The following is a 24,173-nucleotide window of genomic DNA, read 5'->3' as shown; positions in this document are numbered from 1 at the left end:
ATAACAAATTGGCCTCCGTAGACATGACTAATGACTACCACCTGCCAGCTTGGCCACGCCTCTGTTTTGAGTTGGCCTTGGAGACCCACTGAGCCTCCGTGCATGACTAACAACTACCACCACCCACCTGCCAGCTCGACCACGCCTCTGTTTTGAGTTGGCCTTGGAGACCCACTTGGCCTCCAGAGTGCTGAGGTTGTTCTCTGGCTGGAAGTCCTTCACTTTGATCTTGCCACAGTCGATCACATACACGATGTCATCGATAGTAATACTGAAACACACAATACCAGAGTCAGGAATGACACAGCAATAACCAAGCAAGCCTTACAAAACTTGGCCAGATGGTAACGGGGTACAATGACACAGAAGTAACCAAGACCAACCAATCCAATTCAGTCATCTTTAACATGAAGCAATAAAGTGCTGGTGATCTTTCCAATCCCTGAGTTAGTACAGAATTTTTGTGACAAATTTTGAAATGTATACAAGGCCCAATTCCACCCAGATCATGGCCATGATAACTGGCTAGACTTCAAACACCAGACATAGTTACAGACATGAAACAGGTCATACATATGCTGTTTTCTTGGGAAATTTTAACAGTATTAATTCAAAATTAAAAAAGATATCTTTTCATTAGGTATACATAATTATTTACTTGGAAAGAGGTCAGGAAAATTCAAAGCTGTTTAGACCCATATCATTCAAGGAACAGTCAGTGATAGATTTCAAACTGTGAGTGCTACAAACAGCCATGAACATTTCAGAGTGAGTGAGTTTAGTTTTACGCTGCACTCAGCAATATTCCAGCTAGATGGTGGTGGTCTGTAAATAATCGAGTCTGGACCACACAATCCAGTGATCAACTGCATGAGCATCGATCTGTGCAGTTGGGAAGTGATGACATGTGTCAACCAAGCCAGCGAGCCTGACCACCCGATCCCGTTAATCGCCTCTTACGACAAGCATGGGTTACTGAAGTACAATTCAGACTGCTCCTGGGGCACATTTAGTGTGAAACAAAACAGAAAGAGAGGAAAATAAAATCAATCTGTTCACTATCATAGACAACTTAAGTGCTGGAGATAGTAAGATTGTTGTAAGATAATAAAATGACCTATCATGTCATGCTTCCTACCATGAATTAATTCTGTACATACTTGTTACATCTACAAAATACTCAGTAACATTGAAATCAACAAACCTTGTTTCAGCAATATTTGTTGCTATGACAACCTTCCTGACACCAGGTGGTGGTCTATTGAACACCTCCCTCTGATTGACTGTTGGCATGAGTGAGTGAAGTGGAATGATACGGAACTTGTCTGAAACAAGTAGAACAATGAGTGAGATCACACATGCACCAACAGTCAGAAATTAACAAGAACCCTGATGAATCTCTATCAACTGGACTACAACCACCTTATTCATAACACGTAATGTTAAGGATTACACTTTCTCAGTACAGTACAGATTCTAGTAATTTGTTGGTTTGAGTCCCATCTGGGATTCAAACACACACCATCAGAGTCAGGCACCTAATCACCAGCACACAGTCTGCCACCTATCCCAGTCCGTCACCGCAGCTTCAACAAAAGTACTAGAATCTGTACTTTACTGAGAAAGTGTAATCCTAAATACAACATGTCTTACATTGGACTACTTCCTGAATGAATGGCATTGTGTATTCCTCCCACCTTATTTAGTTAGAAATTTTCTGTAGAGAGTATTTCATTCTAAGCACAATTTATCTGATGCATGAAAAGTTCTGCTTTATGGGGAGAAGGAGCTCAAAGTTCAAAACTGAAAAAAATATAACTTTCTTCAATGCAGCCTTACAAACAAATGCATATTGAATCCAATACATTGTGTAAGGTTTGACAAATACCATATGTTGTATTTGTAGTTTGGTCAGTGGAACCAACCACCATGCCTCTGGGTCCCCAGGATTTACAAACAGAAAGGAAAGAAGACCCTGTGACTGCCATCATTTCAGTCCCTCTAGTGGTTGTATTTGCCAGTAGGGGGAGCTAACTCACCTGAGCTGTACATCCTGTCTGCCTGCATCATCTTATGGAGTTTGCTGATCTCTTCCCAGCCAGGGACAAACACCAGGATTGCTCCCTCCTAGATAAAGGTAGAGACATATATAACGTTCCTCATCATGACAAACAGATACCCTCATTAGTGTGACTAAGTGTAATTTTACACCGCTTTTAGCAATATTCCAGTAATATCACAGCGGGGGACACCAAGAACCATCTTTTGGAATGATGAGGCATGGAATCAAACCAGTGACCGGCCCTTATTTGGGTAGATGTTCTGTCCACTAGACCAAATAGACGGTCAGCTGTATCTTGAATAGAGTAAAGAGCAGTGCATATCTATGACAGTAGTCTGTCAAACAGACCCTGAAACAAATGTACTCATCCCAGTCTAGAACGTGGCACATCCAGATTACCTCTGGGCTCCCTTTTCATATATTTTTAATATGAATATAGTTTTAGAACAATTTTTCTGGCAGAATATGTTCATTTTATAGGCTGGATGCAAGTCTATTATTTTGAACTTGCCCTCATAACATATTTTGTCAATAGTTTTCCGACAGTCTGGTCTTCACCCTGACAATCATTGGCTACTTCCCTTGTGATTTGTGTTCCAAGGGAGACAACTCACCGACTTATTCAAAGTAATATGCCTGATAAGGGCGGCAATTAGATCCAGGTCGATTTTATCAAAGTCCATGTTCTGCAACGCTGTAATGGTGGAGCGTGAGTAACTGCAACAGAACATCAACACTGCATGCGATCTTGTCCAAAACATCAGAATAGATTCTTCATCTAAAATTAATCTGTTTTTGTAAAGATATTCCATGATTTATGGCTTGGGGGCTGATGGGGGTCATTCACATTGTACCGTACATGCTTCTCCATAAAAATCATTATCCCCCCTCGCCATAAATAATTAATGGTCCCTATGTTACTCTGAATACATTCCCCTATGTTACTCTGAATACATTCCCAGTAGTATTCATCCAGAATTCAGACTTCCTGAAATAATCTGGTCAAGACAAAGCAAGGTTTCACAGTATTTATTGTGTGTTTGTTGTTTTGCTATCACACTCAGCAATGCACAAGCAATGAAATGCATTACAATGTCTGGTGAAGGTATTGAAATGGTAGAGTTACCTCCCTTCCAGGTTTCTGCACCAGACCTCAAAGTTCCATCGCTCTTCATCTGCATCACGACTCCGCTTCCCTCTGGGACGTCGACGCTGTGGCTGACTTGAATCAGGCTGATACCTGACAGGAAGAAAGACAAGTTAACTACAAGATCTCACTCATCTCGACCTCTGCTACTCCATATGACACACTATATATTCCAGAGTTTACCATGAATTTGGAAAAAGCTCTGATGGTTCCTAACACCTTGGAACAGCTACATGTTTGGTTCCAAATGCAACCTTCTACACAATTTATTCCCTAACAATATGCGATTTGAAGGTATCTATTAAGACTGACTGCCTGAGTTTGGTTTTACGCCGCTTTGAGCAATATTCCAGCAACATCACGGCGGGGGACACCAGAAATGGGCTTCACACATTGTACCCAAGTGGGGATTCGAAGCCGGGTCTTTGGCGTGACGAGCCAACGCTTTAACCATTAGGCTACCCCACCGCCCTGTCCCTATTAAGAATGCAGTGTAACATGAGGGTCCCATTTATGAAAGCTGTGAGGTTAACTATGGTGAATGCAGAGTAAAGTAAGGCTCTATGTTGTGATTACAGAGTAAAGTTATGTTCCTATGGTGAGTGAGCGAGTGAGTTGGGTTTTAAGCCGCTTTTAGTTATATCACGGCGGTTGCCATCAGAAATGGGCTGCACACAATGTACCCATGTTGGGAATCAAACCCGGGCCTTCGGTGTGACAAGCGAACACTTTAACCACTGGGCTACCACACCGCCCCGCCCTATGGTGAGTGCAGACTGACTGACTGACTGAGTTTAGTTTTACGCCGCTTTTAGCAATATCACGGCGGGGGACACCAGAAATGGGCTTAACACATTGTGCCCATGTGGGGAATCGAACCCGGGCCTTCGGTGTGACAAGCAAACACTTTAACCACAGGGCTACCACACCGCCGCTCCCTATGGTGAGTGCAGAATATAGTGAAGCTTTGTATTGTGGGAGTAAGGCTCTTACTTCAGCATTTCAATAACGTCCTCCAACAGGAATTCTTCCACAGGGAACGTATAGCCAGGGATGTTCAGCTGGGGGCAGTCATCTGAAGACAGAACAAATCAACATACAGCAAAGATGTAGGTGTAAAATATTTCCATTTCGATTCATATGTACGGATAACCTTTGTTGCTGATGATGGTGGTCGAAATGTTCACTGTTATTTGCAAAAAATATTTCTCATGTGTATGAAACATGTGATGATCATAACTGACATTTCAACATAATGTAATGACATATGGTAACATATGACAGCGGGGTCCTTTTCAAATAAGCTCATTGCAAAAGCAATGTGCAGTTCGCACTCTCTGAAGAATATCATCACATTTTCAAGAAATACTCACTGAAATATTTTGAGAACATCGCTGCATTTAGTGTGGCACTCATTAGTATGACCTTGAGGTCAGGTCGGCGAGGTAGAATGTCCTTGAGAATGATCATGAGGAAGTCCGACTGAAGGTCACGCTCATGTATCTCATCCAGGACAATGTGGGTCGCTCTCTGTAGAAGCCTGGAGACAACAGAACGCATATAGCCTTCATTAAACTTACACTTTCTGTATTTATAAGCCCTGGTCCTTCACAAGGTGCAATAACCCATTGGAGATAAATTGGGGTTGAATAGACCCCTCTAGTGAGTGAGTGAGTGAGTTCAAGGCTACTTCTAGCAATATTCCAGCAATATCACAGTGGACACCAGAAATGGGCTTCACACATTGTACCCAAGTGGGAAATTGAACTGGGGCCTTCGGCGTGATGAGGGAACGCTTTAACTGCTGGACTACCCCACCGCCCCTGCCCCTATATAGTATATCTGCAGTAACAGATGGTCCAGGCATTCAACCCCAAACTATACACTGAGGATCCATATTTACATGTTGTGGAGAGGCAGAAATCAGTGAACAATGTATATTATACCCTTGACTCTAGTACTTGGCTGTGTGTGAAGATGGCTGATAACTTAGTGACAACATTTCTATCAAGTTAGGTTTTATCAAGTCTGGACCAGACAATCATGTGATCAACAGCATGAACATAATGCAACGGGATGTGCCAACCAAGTCAGCATGCCTGACCACATGATCTTAACAGTCGCCTTGTACAACAAGCATGGGTTGGTGAAAACCAATTCTAACCGGCATCTTCACAGGTTATAAGGTGAGGTCAATCAAGGTTAACATTTGGTACAAGATTAGGTCACTCAAATGGCAATGTTTATGCATGTGTGGCTGCTTGTAGAACTCCAGACTAATGCAGGTATTATAGTGCAAGTCCACTTGGATACCCTGCTTCTTAATGCTGAATGCCAAGCAGGGAAGTAGTACCATCTTTTAAGAAATTCTGCCCTGACTATAACTAAATATAATACAATGCTGGATGAATCTGCACATATTGTGACAAATTAATCACTTCAGCAAATACTCACGGGTCAGATTCAAGAAACTTGAGGACAATTCCAGTTGTGCAGTACAGAATAGAGCCATTCTTTCGTGGCAATCTGCTGCAAAATAGAACATCATCATCATCATCATCACCCTTCTGTGAGTAAGAGAGTTACAGTTGATTATTCTAAAGTCTGGAACATTAACAGTTATGTTACGGAGCACTGGCTTGGCCTCGATCACAAGGTGTTGCACATGGTAGCCATCTTTGGTGATCCAGTGTATTATATTTCCACCATATTATGTAACTACCCTGAACCCAATCACAAGAATCACCCAAGAATAGGTGTTCAAAGACATTACACTGTTCTTTCAGCACTAGCACCAGTACTTACCACAATTCAAACATAACAAGATCTTCTTTGAGTGTTTTTTCCTCCTACTACTCTGGGATATTTATTTTTCTTATCTCCTGCAATAACCTCACTAATCTGGACCTCTGTGTAAATTAGAATAAATGTGTGATTCCATATTAGTCTAGACAAGACAGATTCCACTGTTCGACAACTACTCATATATGTGTGAATCATCATCGAGCTATAGATCTTTTGTATAGAATTCAGGAAGTAATTGTTGGACTGAAACTCACTATTCTAGACGTATCTGGTACCCCACACTGCTGTCTGATCCCCCACATCTCTCACACCGCTCTGCCGCCACTCTCTCTGCCACCTGGAGAAGATAATTATGGTTACCAGTGTTAACGTGAAACAATGAAAATATTTAAACACAGGACACACACACAAATATTAATATTAAGTTTTAGTCTTCAGGAATTGTCATATCATTGTAATATTGTGACTGTTGTCAAGCTGTCATCATGGCTTACAGACTTGGTGGTAATGCTACTGTTTTCATGTTAGTGTGCAACAATATGGCAACATGTAAATATTTTCTGTGTGACTGGGCGACATGGTTATTGCGTGGTCATTACACTGTGATTGCATGGTGTGTATGTTATCATGAGAATGTGTTATGTGACTTTATCAACCTGTGACTTCTTTCATGTCACTGTGTCAATGCAGTGGAAGCTCTCAAAACCAGCAGCCCTCCAATCTGGCATGCTCTCAATATCGGCACTAGAATTTGGTCCCGATAGAAGCTAGTTAATTTATGATCATTAACACGCACTCTAATCCGGCGTCAGACTATTCCGTATTTCGACACAACAAAGACCACCCAAATGACTGTGTCTACAGTAATTAAGGCTCTCTAAACCGGCATCCGGTATCTCGGCTCTCCTGTTGATTTGCTGAACGTGTATTAACAACACAGTGGATTACCATCGGCATAAAGCTTATTGATGTTGCATGATAAAAGGAGTATGGGGTATTAACAATATGTGTGTTACAGTGCAACTGTGATGTTGTGTTACTATATTACCAAGCAATTTTCATATTTAGGCTTGTGTTTGCTATTATGTACTGTATTATCATGTGTGACTCTGTTAACATGTAACTCACCGATATTGCACTAATCCTCCTGGGCTGTGTACAGATGACTCGGCACTGAGACCCGATCCCCAGCTCAATATGGTCGTCCAGGATAAACTGTGGGACCTGACAACACACAACCAGTCACATACACATTCTCATGTTCAATTTCTGGATACAAACAATGAAGATCTGGGTTAGAATTGGTCTTCAGTAGCCCATGTGTCGGGGGATAATTAAAGTCTGGAAATTTGACCATCTGTTTAGTTGCCAGTTCTGAAAAGGGAAAACTCCAAAAGGCTTTATCTCAGTAGTTAATTATTACTAGTGGCAAGAACAAACAACTGACCTGTGTTGTTTTCCCACAGCCAGTTTCTCCACTGATCACCACAACCTGGTTATTACGTATGTCATCCATCAGTTTCTGAAATGAAATCGCAACAGTTTTTAAACATTTGACATAGTAGCAATTCAGGAACTCTACACAAATTTCAGGGATCCAGGAGGGCTGCATATTTCAGTAAAATATGCTCAGAAAAAATCACCAATACACATTATTCAGAGTTGCTTGCATACAAATATGCATGAAAACTTTTCAGAATAACAATAATAATAAAACTACACAATGCATGATTACCCAATGTATCCTGTAGATGCTGCAAATCTGTCTTAATGTTGAGTACCTGTCTTTTCCTACAGACAATTATTTAAAGAGCAAAAGCAGGCCTCACACATACATGATATCTGCTGTGGTGAATGATGCAAAAAAATGTACTCTTCATTGTAATTAGGTATAACATTTTTAATTTTTTTTTGTTCAACACCACACTCAGCAATTTGTAGCTATATGGCGGCTGTCTGTCAATATTTAAGTCTGTTTTGTGGATTCAGTAAGAAACCTCTCACCTCCCTCATTTCATAAGAGGGTAACTTTTTCCTGAACTGCATCATCTTGCAGAAGTCGTCATGCAGCTGTTTCTCATTGTACTCATCCAACAGCCTGTCACTAAGATGATCTGTCTCATCCATTGGGTCTTCAGCATACTTCGCACCTGAATAACCAACAATCACCAATAGATAATGGTTTCACAATTGGAGATTGGACTATAAACTGTGTATTTATATACTTATCCTATCTCACGTCTTGTACTCTCTCTCTTGAAAGTTGCTGCGGCTTTTGGTCAGGACTACACACATATGCTGTATGTTATACTATTAGTTCTTGGAGGTAGAGGGAAGGTCAATGCATTCACACTTCTTCAACAGCCAGGGATATCAAGAAGCTTTCCAACAACTTGGGAATGAGTGGACTGTGCCACCAGGTTTGATTGACTCACTTCAAGCATTCACATGCCACCTGTATGCCTCAAGTTCTTAAATATGGGCTGTCCATCAATTGCGCTTGCACTTATTTAAGGTTAGGAAAGGGGCAATTGAATCAGGAAAATAGCCACCCTGCTTTGATTGTCTATCTATGCACATGCTGAAAGCAAGCTATCAAAATGCAATATGGAACAACTGTCTGGAAGCTGAATATCCAACTTCACAGGCAACAGATGGTCATGGATGGGTGGAACAAAATGGTCACATGGAGATTTGGTGGATGACAGGACCTCTTGCTCCAGATGCTGTTCCTGTGTTCATTTCTTGCAAGTACACAACAGCCTGTAAACTGCCAAGTTGTCAATGCCTTACCAATGGACTGAAAGCCACTGTGACATGTCGGAACCAGACTTGTGACATGAGAGGACCATGACATGCCTAAGAGTGACACTGATGATGAAGCTGACGTTTTTTATGATGCGGAACAGTGACTATCACAAACCAATTTAAGGAACTTGAAGGTGCTCTCACTAATTGAAGTTAAAGAGCTGTCTTTAGAATAAATAAAATGATGAGTTTTCGAAAAAGTTGTTTGAGCTTACAATTTGGACTCTTAAAAATCAGGAAAAAATATGATTTAAAGGTATCAATTAAACAAAACTTGATATTAATTAAATACTTTTAATCACTTTGACACCATTTTACCTCCTTTTTTACATTTCCAACCTATTTGCTGAATGTTTGCTGATTAAGCCTCGTTCTGAGTTTGAGCTACCAAATTGAGATGTCCATCATACTTTTTTAATATATATAGACATAAAGGAATATAAAAATCACTAAAACTTTTGGTCCCTCTGAGTGGTACCAATATGTGAATTTTCCGCTCCTGGCTCCTGGCCTATATAGGACAGCCTCTGTGTCTCCTGAGAAGCATGCAGCATGCTCCACTACATGCTCACGTGAACACCGCTCTCTGATCATCCTCGTTCTTGGAGCAAAGTCGTAATCTTAGTAGTGTGGGGGCCGGGCGGGCATCCATCGTGTGAGAAAGGATCAGCACCGTATATTACCGTAAATAAGCCAATCTCATACATAAACCAACCCGCCTAACTTGACCTAAAAATCGGTGTCAAAGTGGCATGTTTCATACATAAGCCCCTGCGATGGGGTCCTAATCGCAGCCAACTCAGAATGGCGTCAAACAAACTCCTCCGCAGACTTTCCGTTCAATGAGCCATCAACGAAGGAACAGATCTAGTGACAGTGGTAACTGGATCAGCACTTTAGGATCCTCAATTATGAGGCAAGGCCGCAGAATCCCTGAAAGGGCCGTTGTTGTAGCTGATGGCTTGAGTTCAGGTGAGGAGAACTAGCAACTAATGCCACTGTCACAGGGTTCTCTCCTGAGATAGGAATGTTCAATACGTTGAACAATCATGAAGGTGCTGATGGGGTAACAAACGTAGTAAGATCGGCGTATTGACATCATTGATCTACAGGAACGTTCACATTGTAGATGGTGTGATAAGGTTATACGATCGGGATCTCAGGAACGTTTTGTTCGCCAAAGGAGGTTCGACGAAGGTAGTAGAACTGACGCATTGGGATCATCAATATACAGGAACATTTGCAAAGTAGATGGAATGATGGAGGTAACAAGACTGGTGATCCCAGGAACGTTCATTAAACTGACGAAGATAGTAGCATCAGCGCATGGGGATCATTGAACCTCAAAAGCAGACGTAGAAATCTTGGATCAGACGCAGTTGTACTGACCTCTGAACTAAGGTCTTGGGCTGATGTAGAAAACCGAGAGACCTTAATCATTGTTGAAGCATTCTAGGGTGTGTTTGTCTAACACCCTCGGTAGGCTGTCTTTCCGCTGGCTGACAAGTCCCAATACAGTCACTCTTACCGGCAATGGGACCAATCATTGTCACTGACAAATAAAGGCTGGGATTGCTATCAGCACCAAGAAAAATCTGTCAGGACACTTCATAGTCACTCAGATCATCAACTTCCCAGTTAAACAAATAGTAGTCCGCCATTTGTATGCTATTACTCACGATGCAACAGTGACTAAAAATCCGGACCACACAGTCCTCGGTTAACCGGGGTATTCACATCACATTAAAATCCAGGCAAGGAATGCTTACTATTTCACAAAACATCACTGCTGGTGCCATGTGTTGAATCTTCACCCATCTATCCAACAGCTTGGTGATGTTTTTTTCTTCAGAAAACGATGATGAAGATGACGAACCAAGCCATGATTGCCCTCAGGTATACACCAGAGCAATGTTGTCTGTAATTACAGGACTCCGTGAAGCGTTCGTAAAATATTCCTGGATTGCCAGCTTATCTGGTAATACATAAAGGTGATTGTAGAGATGATATCTGCGGCAAAGAGTAGGTTTGTTGAACCTCATCCTTCGTCAAAGGTGAGGATTGGTTGCTTGTCTAGATCTGGAACGAGACGAGTCCCGACCATGAAGATCCAGAATGACTGGAACGTCTCGTGCCCAGTGTAACCTTAAATGCCTGCACTACTGACATAGCTACTGCCTCCGTTCACCCAACAGAAAAGGGGGTACCCGGTGGGATAAGTCTTGTGACTAGTAAACTTTTGCACCTCGCAGGTAGCTTGGAATGATGTAAACTTTTCTCCCAAGGCCTTTCTTGAAATCCTAGGCTTAATCTTGCAACAGTCTTCAAACTTCTTCCACTATTGTTGTACAAGGAACGGGTCGAAGTACGATGAACTGAAGTGATAGCTGTGGCTACTCGACCAGAGTAGCCTTAGCTATGAGTAATCTCTGGAGATGCGCCAAGGTGTAAATCAGATCTTAATCCGGCTGCAATGTTGAGTGAGTTGATGAGATTGAAAAATCTGATCGCCCACTGTAGCAGATTCACCGAGCCTGTCAAACCTAGATGGTTTATGTTCGCAACAATGGTCAAACTATCCGACTTGATGATCATGAGCAAACTGGTTGATGAAAGCTTTGTAGCCCACAGAAAGATGGCTCGACTTGCTGCCTTGAATTCCAGCCTGTTTATGTGAAGTACCTGTTCGCCAGATGACCACAGCCCGGACACTTGGTGGTCGAGAAGTGAGCTAACGAAGCCGTGAGGGATGCATCGACGAACAAATGATGAGTCGATGCAAAGGGCAACATAGAGACTCCTGTGCAAACATTCTGCTTGTCTAGCCACCATTGAAGGACTGGAGGTGGGTAGACAGTGGGGCATGCTGCATTGAGAACTAGGAAGCTGTCTTTTTGTCATGTAGTGCTTGGGCGGATGGACAAGAGAGGCCTTGGGAGAAAAGTTTACATCATTCCACTCAGTGTCGAAGCAAGAGAGAGAAGTGCATACTGTGAGATAGGATAAGTTTAAAAATATTGTATTGTCCTACTCCTTAACATACCCTACGATCACTATGTTCAACCTACGACAGTGGGTTTGAATGATGGTTCTTCCCATTTACTCTTTTTTGTTTTTCAGAAAACATGCATGTAGGTTTCATAAAAGTCGTAAACATCTGACAACTAGATCACGTCAGGCTAATTTCTGACATTAAGTTGACATGACATGATTGAATAGAAATTGCATTGTTAACCCAAATCACAAGGCCGTGAGTATTGCAAAGTGACGAAATTATCATGATTATTACGTCCCTTGTAACAAAATTATAGACACAAGACAAACCAGTCAAAATCAACAGAACTCTCGGCCAGTGGGAATTCATCCTCAGCTTTTGCATATTCTATAATGGCCGACATGGATGGCACTTCCTCTTCTAGCTCATCTTCATCCTTATCATCTCTAAAGTCTGTAGTTTCAGGGAATGCACTTGCTCCTTTCACTACAGCCTGTGGCCGAGAGCTGGCCTCTCCATTTGGGTTGTCGAACATGTCTTGGGGAGAACTTGCTGCCCAGTTTTTGTTGTCAAGTGAGTTTGATTGTGATGCTGGCCTTATATGTGGGTTGTCGAACATATCTACACGAGGCTCTGTGGAGTTGATTTTGTCAAGGAGGTCACGAATGTGGTGCTCTCTTTGTGAATCCATGGCAACTGTTGGTCTCTAAAAAGAAAATATTGTAACATCAATAAACATGTAAATATGTATAATTGCATTCAAAGCTTCTTTAGTTATTAAAAAATCTGTATACACCTTAGCCCAATATTTACACAAATTTGGAAATAGGGATTAATACCTGCTGCAGAAAATAGCGTGACCTACCTGCTACAGACAATATCATCACCTACCTACTACAGACAATAATGTAATTTTTTAAGTAAAATTGATATTTTATACCTATCCTGATTCATGATCTTTTGCTTATCTCCTTCTTCTATGCCAATGTTAGTGGAACACTTGAATCCCTTGGAGTTCCCTAGAGCGGACGTAAAAGTTCTCTCACCCACGAGTTGCCTCCCTTTTCCCGCACAAACAGTCATGTGACGTGCCATGCTTGCCACTCTCCTGAATAAGCCCATGCACATGGGTTTGCTGGGAAACCCGAAGTGTCTTCTGCGGGGAGGTTGGGACACTAGGGCCACTTACCAGCTACTGACACTAGCACCACCCACCGGCTACTGACACTAGAGCCATCAACCTGCTACTGACACTAGAGCCACCTACCTGCTACTGACACTTGAGTCACCTACCTGCTACTGACACTAGAGCCATCAACCTGCTACTGACATTAGAGTCAGCCACCTGCTACAGACAATAGCGTCACCTACCTACTACAGACAATAGCTTCACCTACCTGCTACAGACACTAGCGCCACCTACCTACTACAGACAATAGCATCACCTACCTGCTACAGACACTAGCGCCACCTACCTACTACAGACAATAGCGTCACCTACCTGCTACAGACACTAGAGCCACGCACCTGCTACTGACACTAAAGCCACCCTGCGGCTACTGACACTAGAGCCACCTACCCATTACAGACACTAGAGACACCTACCTGCTACTGACACTAGAGACACCTACCTGCTACTGACACTAGAGCCATCAACCTGCTATTGACACGACAGCCACCTACCTGTTCTCTGTCCTGCTTCTCCTTCTTCTCCTTGCTCCGTCTGGCATACCACATTCCAATGTCTCGCCCTCGAAGACCAGGAGGGGGCCGACCACCACCACCACCACCACTGTGGCTTTCACCATCATTGCCACCTGTATGAGGATAGTTACAGGCATGATAAGGGAAATCTTGGAAGATACCGCCACACTAGTTATATCATACACAATACTCAGCAGTATTCCTGTCTGATAAGAATAGAATTTGGAACATCAACCCCGAAGCACAATCTCAAACACCAGTCAGGGTTCGATCTTTACGCTCGCCCGCAAGCCCGAGTCGAGTAAAAATTTAGTCGGGCGAATGGAAACAAACTTGCACTAGTCCGGCGGACTACTAGTTTTTTTCAGTGATTATTCATCAAGTACTACAATTGAGATCATCTCTCCACCAGACTAGTGAATCCAATGTTGCAGAACTCCAAGATAACATCTACATCGAGTCAATTTATTCAAAACATCTTAGTGGTCCCTCGCTATACCTCTCGTTTTAGGTTGGAAAGAGCGTGCAATTTTAGATATCCATTTCCACACCTTGTGTTCATTACAACTGTCCCCGATAGAGGATAACTATCTGATAAATTATAGCCTCGCACCAAATGCCCCTCATAACACTTGGCAGTTTTAGTTATCCATTTCCACACATTCAGTTATTTACTACTGGCCCTGATAGAGTATAACTATCTGATGCAAATGCATCTCATTACATGATTCGGCAGCGGGTCTACATCAGAGTTGTCAAAGAGCAAAGTAATGATGTTTCTAGGAAATCATTAAACAAATTGAATAATCTAAAGAATAAAATCAACAACAGTATTGTTGTCAAACATATGTTATAAATTACTATTTCCATCTTTTTTGTGCGATCGTGCAGTGTAAGCCAAGTGACATCTCGGCTTTCGTCGCCTCGAACTTAACGCTCGGACACTATGTTTAATGCTAAAATATATGCATGAAGCATTTTTGTCACAGGTGATAACCTAGCACGATACGTCCACTAAGTTCCATAATATACGTATAAGTGGTGATTTTTGCGTAACACGTTCAGAATAACCTTTTTAACGCAAAACTTTCGTCTAAATCTCACAGTTTTCGTTTACGACAACGATATCCATTGCTGTAATATGATTGGCTGCCTTAGGTCATGTGCATGATTTTGACCAAACACCATATTAATAGCAGACTGTGGCAAAAAAAGAGAGCGTCATTAGAAACCAATCTTTAACCAATCTTTATCCATTAAAATCGCATCTTACAACCGTGAAAATACTCTTGGCAATGTTGTTGATGTTTAGAGCTTTCGAACGATACTCGCCATCAAACAGAACGCCTTGCTTCGAAACCGGAGGTATTTCCCGCTGTTGTGTCACGCTACTGAGCGGGAAGCCATTGATATCGGGAAATAGACGACCATACGTGTTATTTGAGAAATCTTTTTATAATAATGTTCCGATTATGTAAAAATGAAAATATAAAAGTAAACAATAAGCGAATATATTGTCATGTTACAAACATTTGTTTCTTCCATGGTGGTTTATCTGGACATTATAAATGTGTAAGCTTGCATTTTCATTTAAAATTAACTTATATAAAACATAGTTTTATTATTTGAATAATATGATAAAAAATAGCTTTCATATTTATAAACAGTAGGATGAGACCTTTCAAATGGTGTATGACATGTAGTAACAATAATGTTGTACAAGCTGATATTTTCCTTGATAAACACAGGCTTCATCAATGACCTCAGACTGGGAACTCGGTGTCATGGCAGTCGAAAACTCTTGTTGACTGGTGTTGAAAGAGTTAAGAGTAAATGAAATCATTTATCACATACAACAATAAAGCAATGAAAGTTAATTTCATTATCAAGGGACTACTTGTTTTGTTTGTGGGATAGTGATAGTTGAAGGCACTTTTAGGTTTAGTTCTAACCCTGCCAGTTCTAACCTGTAATCTCTCACAGGTGTTAGAACTGTCCCCACAATATTCCACCAATAAGAAAGTAGGATTCTTTATAGATAACAACTATATATGAAGTGACGTTTCGTTATGGATTCTTATACCGTTGTCAAGGAATAGTGACACTCTTGCATTATATGTAATAAAGAAGTTGTTATCCATAAAGAATCTTAGTTTCTTAGTAACTTAGTAACTTCTAAAATGCCAATCAAACAAATATTCCACCAGTGACCACATGCACAAAGCACTCTTAGCACTATAACAGTCTAACTCTATGCTGTAGTATGGTAGTCAAGATCATGGTAGTGCTCAGATCACTTTGTGAAAGTGGGCACAGAAGGGTAGCAGTCTGTAAATGATCCATTCAGGACCTGGCAGACTGGTATCAAGAGCACAGATCCACCGAAATTGGGTACATAATCGACAAAATCACTGACCCATAGTACCTTTGTCTATGTCAAGTCTCCTTGAACAAAACGCATTGCTTGTTTCAGACCAGTTCTAACTCAGAATCCTCTCTGGGCTGTTACAGTATAGACAAATTGTTATGGTTACCATCCACATTGCTGTCCCTCCAGTCTCTGCCACCATGTCTCGAGTGGCCTCGGTCTCTCCTGCCATGTCTGTCCCCATCATCGTCATGCCTCCTGCCTCCATAGCTTCTGCCCCCACGGCCCGGGCGTCCTCCCCAAGAGTCACCCCTGTGTCCTCTCCCACGGCCATACATATCTGCAGTTGACAGCAGACTGAAACACAAATTCAGTTTTGTCAAAGGTTTAATGCCGCCAGTATTTCATTAACAATTTGACCATTACAACACAGTTTAAAGTTGTTGAAATTTATAAATACATGTAGTTTTGCTTTTCATCCAGGCAAATAAAAGGGTTATATTCAGCATATTCCTATGGCAGTGGTCTGTATTTTTTCAATTTGTGTGGTGTTAGCAATATTCATGCAATATCATTGCAGCAGAGATCAAAAATATGCTTCAGACATTGTACTTTTGTAGGGAATGTAACTCAGGTCTTCAGTGTGACAAGTGAATGTCAGAAGCAGTAGGATAGTGTCCTCTTCCGGTGACCTGAAACATTGTATGGTTTGTATTATGACTGTTTAAATCCTTCTTGGTTTTTCTTGACCAGGGTAGAATATACTTCTACTTGCTATAATAGACTGCAAAACCATGTGAACATTCCAACTGAAAATGCTTCAAGCTGATTTGAGGGTTGATAATGTCAAATTACCTATTACTTGTGAAAATGATGAGACACTATTATGGAACTAACACAATACTTTTTGAGATGATCGATATTCAGGTCACTGTCATGACAACACATTACTGAAATCAGATGTGACCTCAGCTGCTATTCAGCATGAAAAGAACTTTTGAGGTTATCTTCCTAAGAATAATAAATCTGTTTTCATAATACAATCTGTTTGTATTGTGCATAGATTCTACTTGAGAAATGTTCCGTCCTGTAATGTTTCTGCTAAGAATAATATAGCTGCTGATGGACAATTACAAGTCTCTTTGCAACAATCACTGGACTAACACTTTGTCTGTTAATATACTTAATTTTTACAGAAACAATTATTTCCTTTTAAACTGAAAAGGACACAAATGGAGGGGAAATTCAGAACCCGAGCAAATGCAGACTTGATTCATTTAGGGCTTTAGCATCAGGCGACAGGGGGAAATAATGCGGTTCGGGAACTGAGACAGACTACTGCCAGCAGCAGTTAAGACTCACGTTATGATATTTTTTAACAATGTTGAATATGTTAGCAGCCTTTGAATTTGTTATTGAATCCATGAAACCTAATCTCCAACACACTCATAATCAGACTGAGAGTGCGACCGCGTGTGAACAGTGAGAGGCAAATGAGAAGACGAACGCTGCAAGACCAAACCAGCACTACTTCTCTACTGACAGCGGTCTTATTTTAAGTCGATAATAAACCACAAAGCAATACCTCGTTAATTTTGAGGCGTCAGCTGCAATAAGCAGTCGTCTAATCATATATTAGTTTCACAACAACATAACGTCGGTAGCTTCTCTTGAATCAATGGGTTGTTACCCAAAACCGGAAGCGACATTTTAGTTTATTAAATTGCGGAGTATAAAACGAAACGATGAATTTCAAAAGTGGAATTTCTTGTTATAAAATCGACGTTTAACGTTTCATATAATTCTTTGTATACTTGACATTTTTCTTTCAAAGGCATGCGGTGTTCTAAATACGTTAGGAACATGCATATATTTGTCATTACACAACGGCGAATTAATTTTTCTTGAAGCAGAGACCATCTTCCAGATACACCGCCTTTAGCAATTTTCAAGCAATAACAATAGGGACAACAATTTAACAACACGTACGCGTACGCACACACACATACACACACGCACGCACACACCCAAGGCTTCCTTTGAAAGATCATCACTTGATCACGTTGGGTATATTAATATTTAGCGCACTAATGTACGTGGTGAACATACGCTTCAACCATATGTCAGTATATGACTTTCAGTCCTGGTAAATATCATTGTGTTATATGTTGTAATCTCCCCAGGGAGACTTTATTCCATCCTTGCCATGTGGGCAGATGGGCGCCGCCATTAGAGAGTGCATGATTCACTGCTGTCTGGCGTTCAAGTAAATAAGATTTAAAGGTTAAAGTTTCCATAAAAGCCAGATATTTTGTGAATGTCCACACAAAGAGCAGTCAACTCTAATGCCAATATAGAACCATTCTGGAAAGTTCCAACGGCGCGCGCGCCGCCTTCGACGGCTGTTCAAATCTGGTGACAACAGCACCATCACTTTTTATGGCTTGTCAGTTATAGCTTCAGTTTCAATGCCTCCACGTCATGAGTGTTTCGAAGTCATCATTTCCAAATATAGGCTACGCTTAGAAAATGTAGGGGAACTTCATTTTTAATTTAAGCTTGAAACAACTGGGATATATATCGGAGTCAATCAATGTTGATATGATAATGATGAATGTTTGCATCAAGAGAGTGAGAGTGCACCACCACTTGCACTTCCTTGCGCCATAGTTGTTTGTACAGTAATCGCTTTTGAAAGACAGACAGACAGACAGACACAGACACTGTCTTTATTCGGTAATATACGGCCTTATGGCCCATTTTACAGTTAATAAATAATGTATTTATAATTTCACGTGAGCACAAATTAAAGTAATTATCTAGCAATAAATATACGTTTTAACAATGATCACCACTTGCACTTCCTTGTGACCATAGTTGTTTGTACAGTAATCGCTTTTGAAAGACAGACAGACAGACACTGTCTTTATACGGTAATATACGGCCTTATGGCCCATTTTACAGTGAATAAATAATGTATTTATAATTTCACGTGAGCACAAATTAAAGTAATTATCTAGCAATAAATATATGTTTTAGCAATGATGCAACTGCATGTATAACAAGAGGATTTTGAGAGTTAAATAAATTTACCATTAACATATTGTATTTTATGGACATGTTTAATATGTGGAAGATATTTCTCTCTCAGATCTGTATATTTATCACAAACTAATAATACATGAAATACATCTTCAATAAAGCCCAATTTACAGTTTGCACATATAATTAGATCAATATCGTCTTGTTTATACCTTCTAGAAAAATTGACATTAAAATTGTGTAGGGAAAGTCTAAATTTACATAATTGGCTCTTATCAAATGTATATTTTCTAGTGACGTTAAATATTTTTCTGGTTCTATAGCTGACTTAATCGAATTATAATGACATAAAAAGGATGAAGATGAAATACCATTGTGCCAGGTTTGATAATACATATCTTGTAATCTTTGTTTTCATGAAAATAGAAATACCTCTCCATCACGAAAGTCTTGAGCAATCCAAACAAAAGAATACCCACAAGTAAAAAGCAAAGATCTAACATTTGAAACCCAATTACAACCGGTCTTACCATTATCATCAAGAGTTTATAATAAATTATAGCATTGATGAGGAGGATATCGCTGTCGTTCCATCTTTAATAATTTACACCAATATTTAACCACTTTAACTTGGCTGAGGATGAAAAGAGGATAATGCCCTGTATCGCCTAAATGGCCTTATTTGAAGCAAACTTCCCAACCCGTAAAAAGCGTTTAAAATAAGATGACAGGACTTTCTCTATTGTCTCATTATATTTAGTGCCCCATATCTTTGCGCCATATAACAAAATCGGTGCAATTTTACCATAAAAAATAGAACATGCTGTAGAAAATTGAACATTTACACGTTTTTTTAAACATTTATATACTGGAATAACAGCCTTACAGGCTTGACATGCTAATTGCTTACAAGATACTGACTATGATAATCTGGAATATATAACTAATCCTAAATGCTTATAATAATTATGTCTTAATTTCTAAAGGAACATTGTCATATGCCCAGTGTTCATGCTTAGCAATTTTACCTCCGTTTCTGAATACAATGATATTTGTTGTTTGTAAGTTGACTTCTAAACCCCATTTCTTGCAAAAGGAGTGAGTGAGTTTAGTTTGACGCCGCACTCAGCAATATTCCAGCTATATTGCGGCGATCTGTAAATAATCGAGTCTGGACCAGACAATCCAGTGATCAACAACATGAGCATCGATCTGCGCAATTGGGAACCGATGACATGTTTCAACCAAGTCAGCGAGCCTGACCACCCGATCCCGTTAGTCGCCTCTTACGACAAGCATGGGGTACTGAAGGTTCATTCTAACCCGGACCTTTACAGGTATCTTGCAAAAGGAAGACAGAACATTTAATTGTTTCTGCAAGCCATTAACAGTGTATGAAAACATGACAACATCATCAGCAAAAAGAAGTAACATTAAATCAACAATATCCTGTGTCACAAATACACCATAACTACACTCATTATATACTTCTGTTACAAGTTCATTAATGAAAAAGATAAATTAAGCTGGGCTTAATATACAACCCTGTCTCACACCACTAGAAGTGAAAAACCCTTCTGTTCTACCAGATGAAGTTTTAATACAAGCCTTTACAGAAGAATACATATTTCTAATGACATTAAACAAGTTTCCATGACAATTTTTAGTAAGCAGTACATACAACAAATACTTTCTATCAACGTAATCAAAAGCTTTTTTAAAATCGATAAAAGCACAATAAAATCTATTTTTTGGCTTACATAACTATTTTTAACACAATGCTTGCAATATGAATAGATTATCAACTGTTGAGTAATTTTTGCGGAAACCAGCTTGACATTCTGATAAAAGACCATTTACATCTAACCAAATTCTAAGACGCTTTTCTATAACAATAGTGAACAATTTACCTGTAACATTCAGAATGGAAATAGATTGCCTCTATAATTGTTGGGGTCAGAACGTTTACCTGACTTAAACAAAGGCAAAATCATTCCTATATTCCATGATTCTGGAAAATCGCTAGTATTTAAGATTCTATTGAAAAGAAGTTTCAAATAAGGTACAATAAAATTTCCCGACATCTTAAAAATTAAGGGGGCTACTCCATCCTCACCTTCAGGTTCACCACTTTTTAAACTTTTCAGAGCATCTACTATTTCACTGTCTGTTATTTCACCTGACAAATCATCCGTGAAAGGCAAATCATTACAATCCTCACAAGAACGTGAATTAATATACAAGGAAACAAAACAATCAAAATCGGTTACATCAACAATTTTCATCTTTTGGATTTAACAAATTATTGAAATGATCGTACCAAATATCAGACGACATCGAATTACTTGAATCATTTCCACGTATTACTTTCTTTAACGTCTTCCAAAAACTCTTACAATCTCCACGTTCAGCAGACCTCTTTATATCATCACATATTTTGGTATTAAAAGAACGCATCTTCTTTTCGCAACATTTTTTATATTCAGTTTTGGCATCCACATACAAATTTAAGTGTAAATCACATTTAAATTTTCTGAATTTGTTCAATAGAAAATATTTTGTCGTTTTTAATTGACTACAATCCTTATCAAACCAAGGTGGTTGCTGTGAATGAGATTTCCGGGTGACTGTATCATAGGCTCCTGCATTCACTGCACAGTGAATTAATATATCACTTGGCTATCCTACATCACTATTACAGGCTTCCTCCAATAATAAAGTACATGTGTTAAACATATCTATGAGTGAGTGAGTGAGTATGGTTTTACGCCGCTTTTAGCAATATTCCAGCAATATCACGGCGGGGGACACCAGACATGGACTTCACACATTATACCCAAAACATTTCTATGACATCTTTACTGCGGAGATAATTTTGATAAGGCATTTGACAATCCGGAGGAAGCCTGTAACTTATCCTTGAATATGATTCAATTTTTTGTGAATTCGGAATCTCATTAATTACTGATGAGATAATATTCTTCAAATAGCACACCAATGGAAGGTGGTCCGACGCATTGGTGAGATGATTGGTGTATGATGTGAAATTTGCATGAGTACGATTTTCATTTTCAAACAAGAAACCCGGCTAGAAACAAACACTAACAACTGTGTGATGCAAGATGATTGTCAAAATGAATGGTCTACAGTGATTTATCGACCTTCTTGAAAACCGCCCCACATGGGTACAATGTGTGAAGCCCATTTCTGGTGTCCCCCGCCGTGATGTTCCTGGAATATTGCTAAAAGCGGCGTAAAACCAAACCCAGTCAGTCAGTCAGTCTTGAAATACGTCAAAATCAAGAATGACACCCCATGCACGCGGGACGTGTAAAGAGAACTGGTGGTGCGTTCATAAGTCTGTCGTTGAAAAGTTTGTTAACGCTTATACTTCCTATTCAAATTGAAAGATCAGGTTCCCCTACTTTTTAAAATAATATAGTATGACTGAATACAACTACATTTGTGCGTCTTTCTGACTTAAATCAGGGATACTCTACAACGTATATAGTCTCCCTGCTTAAATCAAAGTATTTTCAAAAACTGTCATCCTTAAAATTTAGCAAAACTATTAATATCATTCCTTTGATTATATTACAATATTGAATTAAAAAGTTCGAATCAATTAATGCATCGTTGCATTAAATCGACTCTCGCGCCCTCTACCGGCTGAACATTGCGACAGTTTTCGATGTACGGAGCAATCGTTTACGTTCCATATATGGCAAATGTTATCTGTTTGGAATCTGTTCGCCTCGAAGTTTCAATTATCGATTTCTGGCAAGTCGTAAGAGATAACAAGTCTTTTATTGCATCAACAGGAAGCTAAAGTGTGTGCATATCCCCCCTTATATATAAAATATAGGCGAAAATATTGTCGACATTGTGTGACAGTGTGCCTTTAAGAAAGAACCTATGACACCATTAACTTAGGTACCAACAGTGAACACGGGTTTACGTCTGAGGTGAAATTACCCTAAATCGCTATGCAGAGTTGCTTCCCCTGAGGCCAGGCCAGCACGCTGCGCAGCGCTTCGACAGCATAACGGAATTTTGCCAGCATATATAAACGTCAAAGTCAGGGGGAAATTACTAATCACTCTCGACTTCTTGCTGTTACAGGCCCCACCCATGGGAGGAAAAAGAATAAAAGCGGTTAAAATTACAGGGATAGACCATTACAAACCAACGAGTGACTGCGTTGGGTTTTACGCCGTTTCAGCAATATTCCAGTAATATCACGGCCGGGGGCACAAGAAATGGGCTTCACAGAATGTGTCCATGTGGGGAATCGAACCGGGTCTTCAGAGTGACGAGCGAACGCTTTAACCACTAGGCTACCACACTGCCCCTAAAATCCAATGAAGAAGGTGCGGTTTGTAGTACATGTATATAACAGTCGCCAGCACACCGACTCAGCACCTATTTACCACGAAAATAAAGAGGAGACACTACATTATCACCAATATAGTGGGGAAACCGTGCTTTTGTTGTGTTTTATAGTCGCAAAGCAGAGTTATTTTTTAAATACCTGCGACTAACATGACCGGGTTGTCAGGCTGGCTGACCTGGTTAACACGTCATCGTATCCCAATTATGTAGATTGATGCTCATGATGTCGATCACTGGATTGTCTGTTCCAGCAGAGACCATATAATGTCTCTGGTTCCATACCCGAATACTTACAGACTGTCATCATATACCTGGAATATTGCTGAATGTGGCGTTAAATAACAAACAAACAAACATGACGGCTGAGGGCCCTGGGGTGGCCTAGTGGTGAAAGTGTCGCTTGTCATAGCGAACACCCGGGTCCATGCTCCACTGTGATGCATGTTCGATTGATATTGAAAGAAAATTGCTCAAAGGTCATAATGAGGTTTATCATCTAATGTCTAATGTGCATAAACAACCATTCATTCCAAAACCTTACACAAAATAAACATGTTTAAAATCGCATAATTGTTGACAATGTGATCAACAGGATGCAATATATAGTAATGACTAATTCTAATTGACATTCATTTCTATTTCCTTTTAAGAGGGGCGGTGGGGTAGCCTAATGGTTAAAGCGTTGGCTCGTCACGCCGAAGACCCGGGTTCGAATCCCCACATGGATACAATGTGTGAAGCCCATTTCTGGTGTCCCCCGCCGTGATGTTGCTGGAATATTGCTAAATGCGGCGTAAAACCAAACTCAGTCAGTCAGTCAGTCAGTCCTTTTAAGAACGGCATTCTGTCG

At 40.2% G+C, this 24,173-nt stretch overlaps 1 protein-coding gene across 1 annotated transcript in view; it reads right to left on the bottom strand.

Moving 5' to 3' along the window:
* The window catches only part of LOC124265889 (ATP-dependent DNA/RNA helicase DHX36-like), a 33,358-nt gene extending 15,773 nt beyond the window's left edge, over positions 1–17,585 (bottom strand). Inside the window, 16 exon segments of the mRNA XM_046700742.1 lie at positions 128–271; positions 1,205–1,325; positions 2,040–2,127; positions 2,677–2,779; positions 3,189–3,302; positions 4,203–4,284; positions 4,583–4,749; positions 5,664–5,738; positions 6,269–6,351; positions 7,143–7,238; positions 7,462–7,536; positions 8,019–8,165; positions 12,149–12,523; positions 13,501–13,634; positions 16,056–16,246; positions 17,475–17,585. Coding sequence (XP_046556698.1) covers positions 128–271; positions 1,205–1,325; positions 2,040–2,127; positions 2,677–2,779; positions 3,189–3,302; positions 4,203–4,284; positions 4,583–4,749; positions 5,664–5,738; positions 6,269–6,351; positions 7,143–7,238; positions 7,462–7,536; positions 8,019–8,165; positions 12,149–12,523; positions 13,501–13,634; positions 16,056–16,246; positions 17,475–17,521 — 2,042 coding nt within the window. The 5' untranslated portion in view covers positions 17,522–17,585.
* Between the last annotated feature and the right edge of the window lie 6,588 nt (positions 17,586–24,173).

Source organism: Haliotis rubra, unplaced genomic scaffold, assembly GCF_003918875.1.
Source record: "Haliotis rubra isolate DU_JTF1 unplaced genomic scaffold, ASM391887v1 Scf122, whole genome shotgun sequence".
Taxonomy (NCBI): Eukaryota; Metazoa; Mollusca; class Gastropoda; order Lepetellida; family Haliotidae; genus Haliotis; species Haliotis rubra.
This window is presented reverse-complemented; position numbering and strand designations above follow the sequence as displayed.